Raw genomic sequence first — 10,627 nt, 5'->3', positions numbered from 1 at the left:
GAGAAGGATTGCCAGCGACGCTCCCCTACAACTGAAGAGCTTGAGAGGAATCTGCATAGAGAATACATGGGAGATATACACATTCCCCGAATACAGGTGTGGCCAGCTATTGTAGCATCAATACCGCAAAGATAGTTGAGGCTGTAATCAGCTGCAAAAGGTGCTTCAACAAAGTACGAGTAAAGGGTTCTGAATACTTATGTAAATGTATATTTTTCCAGTTCAATTTTTATAATTTGCTAACATTTCAAAACAACGGTTTTGCTTTGTCATTTGGGGTATTGTGTGTAGCTGGATGAGGGGGGAAAAAAAACTATTTAATCAAATTTTTAGAATAAGCTGTGAAAAAATGTGGAAAAGTCAAGGGGTCTGAATACTTTCTGTGTTGGTATAACACTTGTTTACTGAGTACATCCAGACAGTCAACAATGCTTAGCAAGAAAATATAAGTTCATTCATTTGTACTGGAGGTCTTTTATGGTCCGCTGCTTCGCACCTAGGCCACATTGAGGACACTCTGTCCTCTTCAATGTAGGCTAACTGTAATGCCTTGTGTGTCATCCTCTTCATGTTGGCTACTGTATGTCTTGTATGTAATTCTTCTGTGTCTCCTTTCCACCCAGAACACAGTGAAGGACAACTCTCTCCTCTTCATGCAGAACGTTCTGAAGGTGTACCTGGAGAACGGGCAGACCAAGTCGTTCCGGTTCGACTGCAGCACATCCATCAAGGTGTGTGTGACACTTTGTGGAGGGGGTTGGAGTGGTACTGTTTGCATAATTACTGTGGTGAAATGGGAGGAAATTAATGGAATACGGCGTGTGGACTCAAGCTTGACTTGAAATGCAAATTGCATTCTAACCATCGTACCTACACAGGGGCAGAAAACGAGAATACAAATAAAACATGTATCATTTGGTATTAGGACATTGAAATTGACCTTTGGTTATGGTGTGATAGGATGTTATCATGACCCTACAAGAGAAGCTGTCCATCAAGTGCATTGAGCACTTCTCCCTGATGCTGGAACAGCGGACGGAGGGATCGGGCAGCAAGCTGCTACTGTTGCATGAACAGGAGATGCTAACTCAGGTAGGAATTACTGTAGGCATGCTAACGCMAAGTCATTGGTTTGACCTTTACTTATCCATGAAGTCCCATTGTGGTCAAGCGACCTCTTATGTAAGGTATACCTGGCCAAGAGGGCAATTCATGACAGAGATCAATCAATGACTCAATCAACCAATCAATTTATAAAGCCCTTTTTACTAGTGCTTTGCAGTGTACACTTATGCATTTCATCTAACAAGAAGCAAATGGAGCTTCTGCTTTCTGCCTTAAGTCCTAATAGTTTGAAAAAGAGCGGAAGACAGAGAATCATATATGTAACTGAACTAGACACCCCTAGCCCATACCAGGAGGATCGGTCTCAGTATCTATAGCTACAGGTCCAGGTTATCAACGTCCCAGAGAGAAGAGAGAATGAAAGTCATTCATCTGTTGCTAGCCCAGAGTCACCCTAGTGATCCCATTCTGCTTCCTTAAAGCACTCCCACCTCGACCTCTTCACTTAGTGTCCTATAGATAAGAGGCAATTCTATTCCAGCACTACACCACAATCACACTCCAAGCTTCTAGCTGAGACAAAGTACACATCCCAAATGGCACCCTATTCCCTTTATAGGTCACTACTTTTGACCAGGGCCCATAGAGCATCCCATAGAGCGCTGGTCAAAAGTAGTGACCTAGGGAATAGGGTGCCATTTGGGACGTACACAAACACTTCCTGCTCAGTATTCATAGAGCGACTCAAGAACACAGCATGATTTATCAAGTCTGGCACAGCAGTGCACCTCTGCTTTCAATGTTTTAATGAAAGTGTACTGCGATCATAGTGAGGATATTATAATATGCATCACCCTCATCCTGCATAGACAGCCCTGTGATGATAATCAATAATGGAAATAACCGAGGAATAACAAATTCTTATTATTTTCAAGGATGAAAAGAGTTATGTAATAGGTTTTGTTATGATTTTTGTAAGGGGCTGAAATGTAAACTCAATGCTCAAGACGGTACACTCTTAGGAAAAAAAAGGTGTTATCTAGAACTGTAAAAAGGGCTCTTCGGCCATCCCCATAGGAGAACCCTTTGAAGAACCCTTTTTGGTTCCAGGTAGAACCCTTTTGGGGTTTATGTTTGTGGGTAAACATATTACTCATAACAGTCACTTAAAAGTCATTAGAGAATCCACACAGGAGAGAGAAATGACTTCTCTTAGCGTGTATATTGACATCTCAATGACTTAAAATTCATCAGAGGCTCCATCAGAGGCTCCTACATGGACCCCAAAAAGGTTCTACCTGGAACCAAAAAGGGTTTTCCTATGGGGCCAGACGAAGCACCCTTTCGGAACCCTTTTTTCTAAGAGTGTACCTTTGAAGGAAATAGGGAACGAGGGCAAACTACTGACCAGTGTAGCACTTACAGTATATCTCCCTCTGCGTGTCTTAATGAARTCCTGTCCCTTGACAGAGGCCAGGAACCTGTCCAATGGATGTAAATTTGCCTGACTTGTATTTGCAACAATGACTCACCCTGTCCTTAGCACTGACCTTACCATCTCATTATGTCCTCGGGAATGAATTTACCTGACCATTTTATGAAGTCTGACATCATACCCAGCACCTTGAGGGACCTTGCATATTATGTTTTCCGTTTTGATGTGTCACAACAGTATACATTTACAGCGCAGGGAAACATTTTAACATTTTCTCTTTCACACTTTCCCCCCTCCTTTTCTTACATTCTCTCGTCCTCTTTTTCGTTTCAGGTGACACAGAGGCCGGGGTCTGATAAGATGAAATGTTTCTTCAGAATCAGCTTTGTCCCCAAGGACCCTGTGGATCTGCTCAGACGGGATGCCGTGGCATTTGAATACCTCTACGTTCAGGTGAGKGCACCACAGGAGACCTGGCCCAATCATAGTGGAGCATGACACAAGACCGCATTCCTGTATTCTCAGGTGAACTTGTCTAACAAGCATTGAGACCAAAGCATGTCAATAATGGCCTTTTGATCAATGCATATCAAGTTCAAGTTTCCCATCCAAAATTGGTTGGTTGTCCAAGGTTTTAGGCTCATTCAAAACGTCATAATATTTGCTGTTCTCTTGGGATTGACTATTCAAAGCAATATTGCTTCTCTGTTAATGACAACAATGTCGGTTTCTAGCTTGGCCTTCCTCTACTTGTAAATAGAACAAAATGTATCTATTTTGAATGGCTTTGAGTCGTCCACTGGTTCTAACTGTCCCTCCTGGTCTTCCGTAGAGCTGTAACGATGTGGTTCTGGAGCGCTTTGGCTCGGAGCTGAAGTACGACGCCGCGCTACGATTGGCCGCTCTGCAGATGTACGTCCTCACTTTGACGACCAGGCAGATGCAGAAGGTCTCGCTCAAATACATCCAGTAAGTCCAGCTCCTTACTGTTGTTGTTTTACACTGACACATGGGCGACGGAGCTGCTCAAAAGGAGTCTTTGTACAGGTGCATAATAAGCATTGATAAAAAGGTGAACACTAATTTGCATTATTTCCACGCCCTTGAATATCAAATGCCTTCTTAATTTCCAGAAAGGAGTGGGGTCTGGCCCTTTTCATCCCACCAGCAGTGATGACCAGCATGAAGGAGAAGAACATCAAGAAAGCACTGACGCACATCCTCAAAACCAATCAGAACCTAGTGCCTCCAGGAAAAAAGGTACAGTACGGATTCCATCGTCGCATCTCTCTCTCTCTCTCTCTCTCTCTCTCTCTCTCTCTCTCTCTCTCTCTCTCTCTCTCTAGTATGCTTAGCAGAGCTGCCCTCTAGAGGAGTGTAGCTGTCTGTTTGCTTTCTTTTTTTCCCTTCATCGTCAATGATGATGTCAGTTGTGTATTTGAGACAGAGATACAGTCAAACCTATAAAAAGTTAGTGTATTTTTGTTAACCCCAAGATATTTTCCTCTGGCTTTTTTCCCCTGCAGTTGACTGCGTTGCAGGCAAAGGTGCACTACTTGAAGTATCTCAGTGASCTGKGGTTGTATGGAGGGAGAGTGTTCAAATCCATACTTTTGGTAAGACCACTAGTTGTAGCTTTCCCTATTTCAGTCATTTGTCAAATAGAAAAACAATCCGTATCCCTGTAGATATTGTTCCAAATCCATATCCTGCCTTCTCTGTTTTACACACTCTCTCTCACACACACATACACACCCCTATTCAACCCCAACACACATACACACCCCTATTCAACCCCAACACACACACACATACACACCCCTATTCAACCCCAACACACACACACATACACACACACCCTCACCCCCAACATACACCCTCACAGCAAGGGGAGAAGCAGACAGAGGTGACCTTGCTAGTGGGGCCCAGGTACGGCATCAGTCACGTGATCAACACCAAGACCAACCTGATGGCCCTGCTGGCAGACTTCAGCCACGTGAACCGCATCGAGATCCTCACAGAGGATGATATCAACGTCCGCGTGGAGCTACACGTCATGGATGTCAGGGTAACGAGTGGTGCCTGAGGTGTCGAGTTGACACAGTTAAGTGAGTGGCTTGAGGCTTGGACGGCAGATAGACTAGCAGTTAAGCGCATTGGACCAGTAACCGAAAGGTCGCTCGTTCAAATCCTGAGCCGGCAAGGTGGGAAAATCTGCTGTTCTGCCTTTGAGCAAGGCAGTTAACCCCCAACAACAACTGGGCGTTGATTAAGGCAGCACCCGAACCTCTCTGATTCAAGGGGTTTGGGTTAAATACGGAATAAACATTTTGGTTGAATGCATATTAGTTGCGCAACTGACTAGGTATCCCCTTTCCCTAAAAATCTACAGATACCCATAAGGCATCATGCCCTGGTCAATATTAGCTTGCTAATAAGTAGAAAAAACAGTTTGTACATAAATGCTATTCTTGCAAGACCACATCCTTGTGTTCTGTAATGTTTTTATTTCTTTACGTTTTATCTGTAGCCCATCACGTTGATAATGGAGTCTAGTGATGCCATGAACCTGGCGTGTCTGACAGCAGGGTACTATCGACTCCTAGTGGACTCTAGGAGATCTATCTTCAACATGGCCCACTGCAACAGCATCGCTGAAGAAATGGGTTCGTTAACCTAGTACTATACTGTGTGTGCGTGTGTGCGCTTCTGTATAAATGTCTATATCCAGTGTTTTGTCAAATTGTTGAAGTGAGTTCTTCTATCAAACAACAGATCAGGACAATCTTCTGGAGTGGCCGTACAGCACTTCGTTAGGCAACTGTGAGAACCCCAATGCTGCCGGCCAGGACGAGCGTTACAGCAGTGACATGGACTTCTCTAACAATGGAGGGAGAGAGAACAACATCTCTCCCTACATCCCCGAGCCCCAACACCATACCCTAACCCTGCAGCAGAACGAGAGGCCYTCGGAGGGGCGGAGGAGTCCCCAGCCCCCYCCTCTCCCCCCCGCCAGAAACAAACCCCAAGACTCCCCCCGGAGCGCCAAGGTCTCCTTCATCTTCGGAGACCCCCCTTTCAACACTGTGAACCCCAAGAACTTAGGCTACGAGCGCCTGATGGATGAGAGTCCCGAGGTGCCTGAGAACAGGCCCATAGCCTACTTCCACAACATCAACAACACAGGGGACTTCAGGACCCAGGTGCCTGTGCCCTTTCAGTTCGCCGACGGCAGTTCGCATGTGGTCTACAGCAACATCGGTGAGGAGCTGGTGGAGGAACCGRTGCTAAGGGACCTTTGTTATGCAGACACCACGGATGACGCCGAGGATGAGGACGACGCCAGCTGTGAGGAAGACTCTACCGGAGGGGGAGGGGGGGAGGATGGCGGCAGAGGTGGAGGGGGCGGCACGACGGCGGCAAGCAAAGTCACGTTCCTCACCCTCTCGGGCTCCAGCGATGACATCATCGACCTGACCTCACTTCCTCCCCCCGAGGGGGGCGATGATGACGATGATGATACCGACAGTGTCCTCCATTCGCTAAATCTCGCCATTGCCGCCCCGCCCCCGGGGTTCAGAGACAGTTCTGATGAGGAGAGRCCCGAGGGTCGCCCTTTGGCCACTGCCGACAACGATGACATGCCCGTGTCGCTGATCGACGCTGTCCCCACGGGGTCGCATGATGAGGGGAGCGGCAGGGAAAGGAGGCTGGAGGATGCCATGGTGACAACCCTGCAGGCACTGGAAGCGCTGACCGTGTCCGAGGAGAGGCCACACCCACCACGCCCACAGCGACCACAGCCCAACAGTAACCCAGGTCTTTAGTACTACCATAATTATGCCAACATCACTTATAGTTTACAGCTTACAGCTGTTGTGCATACAGTGTCATGGCCTCGCTCTAGTTTTGTTTTTTCATTGTTCACTGTTGTGCTTTGTGATCAGACCTGGCCCAAATTAGGATGTCTTCAAACTATATGTTGAACTTTGTTTAAAGTGATATAATAGAATTATATTACTTTTATGTAGATAAGGTTGAAAGAAGCTCAAATTATATATTTTTCTTCTCTCTGGCTCGCATAGGTGTGCATATGTCTCGAGCTTTCAGTCCTGAGTCTTCCTCTGACTCAGGCAACGAGACCAACTCCTCAGAGATGACCGAGACCATGGAGCAGGCCGCCGCACACAAACTCATCCACGAGAACCACAGGCGCCTCCTTATCGCCACCTCCGAYGGCTACCAGCCTCTGACGGAGGAAAAGACAGACTTCCCTGTCTCGCCCAGAGTGGCCACCCAAAAGAAAGCCCACAGCCCCTCCCACCATCGAGACGGCGGGCCGCAGTTGTCCGCCACGCTCCCTAAACAGACCCTCCATCCAGATGGCATGGAGCTGGATCCAGAAACCACTGATTCTCTGACTAACCTCTCCTCCGGCTTCAGCAAGCGACCCAACTCCGGGGTTGTGGGAGGGAAACGGCTAAAAAAGTTGGCCGACACCAACGGGAAGTTCAACACGTTCAGTACCAGAGACGACCACAGGGGAAGCCAGCTGGATGTGGATCGTACCTCGTTCTGCGAGAGGTTGCAGAGAAGGCCGCCTCTTCCTCTACCAGAGAATTCCATCTCCATCATGGCGGAGAACCTGGCGGTGAACAGCCTGCCYAGGAGTCACCGCAGGCTGCCGRGCCCCCCTCCCCCACACCCTGAYCYGACAGAGCCTGAGGAGGAACRMGGGGAGGCTGCAGMGGGGGACACTGGGGCGATGGGKGGCCAGGAGGAAGAGTACCTGGGGGGAGCGGCAGGTCCCTTCCCCTCCTCCCCTACCAAGAAGCCCCGGGACCCCCCCGGTGGACAGGGAGATGCCCCAGGGGAGCAGCTGCAGCAAGTGAGGCAAGGGGTTGCCCGGCTGTGTGAGTACCACCTAGCCAAACGGATCTCGTCCCTTCAGAGCGAGGCRCACAACTCCCTGCAGGGCTCCCAGTGCTCATCACTGGACGCGGGCTGCAGCACYGGGAGCAGCGCCTGTGGCACCCCAACGGATTCGCCCCTCTGTGCCCCRGACGGCAACCACCARCCYCTCTCCGAATCTTCCACGTCCCTCAGGGTTTTCACCTACGAGGACAAGGCTCCCCARGGCACCCCGGGKCAGATCCCTGGGGGCAGGGACCTCCACCCCCAAGCAGACCCCACACTKCTGCGGAAGATGCTGCCCAACATACACCCTCCTGGGTCAGACACCAGCAGAGAGGGTTCCCTCCGGTCGGCCAAGATGAAAGAAACCACAGGTAGTACAGCTAGAAGGAGTAACCTTCAAAATGATCTGCATGCCAAGACAGCCTGTGTAAGGGGTGCTAACKCCAAGGAAGGGAACGAGTCCTATAGGCAGCTCATTAACTACCTGACAGTGAGCCAGATGCACCAGGGAGGCAGGTTGCACAGTGCAGGCRTGGGAGGYGSAGTCAGGAAGGACACTAGGAGATATATTACCAGTAATCCCCAACTGATAGAGATGGTTAGGAGTAAAGGGAACACCATTCACCGCTATCCCTGCATGCCCCCCTCGTCCTCCTCACCCTTCCTCAGCCCGAGTCTAGTGAACCCCAATGCAGCCACCTCACGGGGTGACAAAGGCTCCCGACCGTATCACTCCGCCACGCTGCCCACTAAATTGAAGAGCAATCCTGACTTGCATGCTCAGAGACCCGCTGACAGTCTTGAAGTAAGGCCCAGTGGCACAGAGAGGAGGAGCTCCTTTTCGGGCCTRGAGAGTGAGTTAGAGAGGGGCGCCATCGACCCTGAGGTCGAGCGGTTCCTGTCCCTGAGGGACAGCATCCATGGAGGGGGTGGGGGCAATGTCCACAGGCCCCCCTCCAGGGCGCGGAGTGTGATGTTCCAAAGCGGTGCCAGCATCTGTGGCCCAGAGGACTGGCTCAGATCTGACTGCAGGACAAAGCATGCCATCCGACAGGCTCCTAACGATTATCTCTGTTTTTCTACTGCCCCTAGTGTAGCTCGCACAGAGCAGCTGGGGACGTCACTGGGAGCGGAAGCAGGAGATCACCCATCAGCTTTCACTAAGCAGGCCAGAGCCTGTGCCACGGCTCCGCCCCCTCCTCCTCCACCACCACCTCCTCCACCTCCCCTACCAGCCAACATGAGCACCCACAACTCCACTGTGCCAAAGCAGGAGTCCACCGTCACATACAGACAAAACCACATCCAGTCAGTCACAGCCAGCCTCCACCACCAGTGCGAGCCCAATATGAACAGCCTCCAGAGGGCCAGGGACTCCAGTATGAACAGCCTCCACTTGGGCAGGGAACCCAGCACCAACAGCCTGCAGCGAGACAGGGAGCCCAGCATCAACAGCCTCCATCTGGGCAGGGAGCCCAGCATAAACAGCCTCCACCTGGGCAGGGAGCTCAGCACAAACAGCCTGCAGCGGGACAGGGAGCCCAGCACCAACAGCCTCCACCTGGGCAGGGAGCCCAGCATCAACAGCCTGCAGCGGGGCAGGGAGCTCAGACGGAGCACCAGTAATGTAACTGCGGGCTCCGGGAGTATGGAGGTGCTCTTCGACAAAGGCAGAACCAAGTGCCAGCAAGGACCAGTTGACCCCAAACTACAGAGGAGACCCACGAGGAAGAGGCTGTCGAAGAGCTACTCGCAGGGCTCAGTAGCGTCCACGTGCTGGTCGGCTGAGGGCAGAGACAGCCGGAGGGCCTCAGTGATGTTCCCCCTGCAGAAGGACYCCAAGCACATGAAGGGCTCGCAGAAGCTGGACTCGGGCAGCCCCTGGAGGTGCCACGGTCCCTTCAGCTACTGCTTCTTCAAGAGGAAGAGCCAGGCAGAGGAGGAGGAGGTAGAGGGGGGTGAGAGGGGCGAGAGGTCCAGGCGCTGCCGTGGCGGAGAAATGGAGGAAGCAGCGTCTATCTACGGCCCGGCCACGGACGCAGCAGGCGACCAGCTCTACAGCGAGGTCCTGACCAACATGAGCTTCAGCGACCGGCTGTCGCGCATRAACACGCTCAAAGACCGCATGTACGTCTTCCCCGTTGGCTTCTCGGACGTACACCGCGACGCCAGCGAGCTCATCGCCCTAGTGCGCTCAAGCGTAGGCAGGGGGGACCGCAGCGGCCAGGTGCCACAGATCACAGCAGACCTGTCCCAATACAAGCAGCTYCTYTCCATCGAGTCTAAAGAGCTGGGGKGYGCATGTCGCAGGATGGCCCAGGCCCACGGCAGCCCYGAGGAGATGCTGCTGGCCATCACCTGCAGTTTCCAGGTGCTGTGCTGRCTGTCTGAGGCCTGCATGTGCCTGGTGAGGGGCTTGGGGGCATCAGCCGCCCAACAGCAGAGGGAGGTGGTGGCCAAGGTGGACGAGCTGGTCATGAACTACATCTGCCTGCTGCGCGCAGCCGAGGRGGCGTCCATCGGAGCGCCCAGCGACCACAGCGTCAATGCCCTGGTCCGCCACTCCAGCACCATGTCAGCCATCGCCAACGCACTCACCCGCTCCATCAAAACGCTGCTTAGCAAGTAGTAGGACGTCCAGCCAACAGGAACGTCTTTTAGTGTTATGTACATTATACAAAGCCATACAAGACCAGGCCTTTGTAATAAGAACTGATGGTATTATAGACACCCTTCTTCTTGTGTACAATTTATTGTCTATGTATATAATGTACATACAGTACATATGATACACTATATGAATATATAAATTGCTATAGACATTTTGAGAGGTCATTGGGAAGACATGTACTCTTTAATGGGATATTGATGATGCAGTTCTAGGTTGCAGTGTGGAGAGGATTGATGTACCAGAGCACTGAAATATCACTGCACTTCACACTCCTTATTTCTAAATGATTTTGACATGGTTTAAAAATATATAAAAAAATACAGAGGGCATAAAACTATACTGAAAATACATCAAATATGTAGGCAAGTATCTTATTAAAGAGCTTTTAAGTCGATCAGGCAGTGTGTAATGTTTCATCATTTTTTAAATTTTACATTACATTCATTGTATGTGTTTTAATATGATCCTCTCTGGACTAAATGCTGTCCTTCAACATCTATGTATCCGATTGCATTTTATTTCATCGACCAGAAACATAA

The 10,627-nt window shown here is 50.3% G+C and overlaps 1 protein-coding gene across 1 annotated transcript in view; it reads left to right on the top strand.

Moving 5' to 3' along the window:
- Window positions 1-10,627, top strand: part of LOC111970890 (FERM and PDZ domain-containing protein 4-like) — a 46,715-nt gene extending 36,088 nt beyond the window's left edge. Inside the window, exons 7-16 of the mRNA XM_023997633.1 lie at window positions 624-731; window positions 961-1,092; window positions 2,834-2,953; window positions 3,333-3,469; window positions 3,634-3,760; window positions 4,027-4,116; window positions 4,386-4,568; window positions 5,031-5,166; window positions 5,276-6,319; window positions 6,586-10,627. Of these exons, the coding sequence (XP_023853401.1) occupies window positions 624-731; window positions 961-1,092; window positions 2,834-2,953; window positions 3,333-3,469; window positions 3,634-3,760; window positions 4,027-4,116; window positions 4,386-4,568; window positions 5,031-5,166; window positions 5,276-6,319; window positions 6,586-10,046 (5,538 nt within the window). The 3' untranslated portion in view covers window positions 10,047-10,627. The remainder of the gene's footprint in view (window positions 1-623; window positions 732-960; window positions 1,093-2,833; window positions 2,954-3,332; window positions 3,470-3,633; window positions 3,761-4,026; window positions 4,117-4,385; window positions 4,569-5,030; window positions 5,167-5,275; window positions 6,320-6,585) is intronic.

The sequence above is a fragment of the Salvelinus sp. IW2-2015 genome, linkage group LG12, assembly GCF_002910315.2.
Source record: "Salvelinus sp. IW2-2015 linkage group LG12, ASM291031v2, whole genome shotgun sequence".
Lineage (NCBI taxonomy): Eukaryota > Metazoa > Chordata > Actinopteri > Salmoniformes > Salmonidae > Salvelinus > Salvelinus sp. IW2-2015.
The sequence above is the reverse complement of the archived record's forward strand: the minus strand, read 5'-3'. Positions and strand labels throughout refer to the sequence as shown.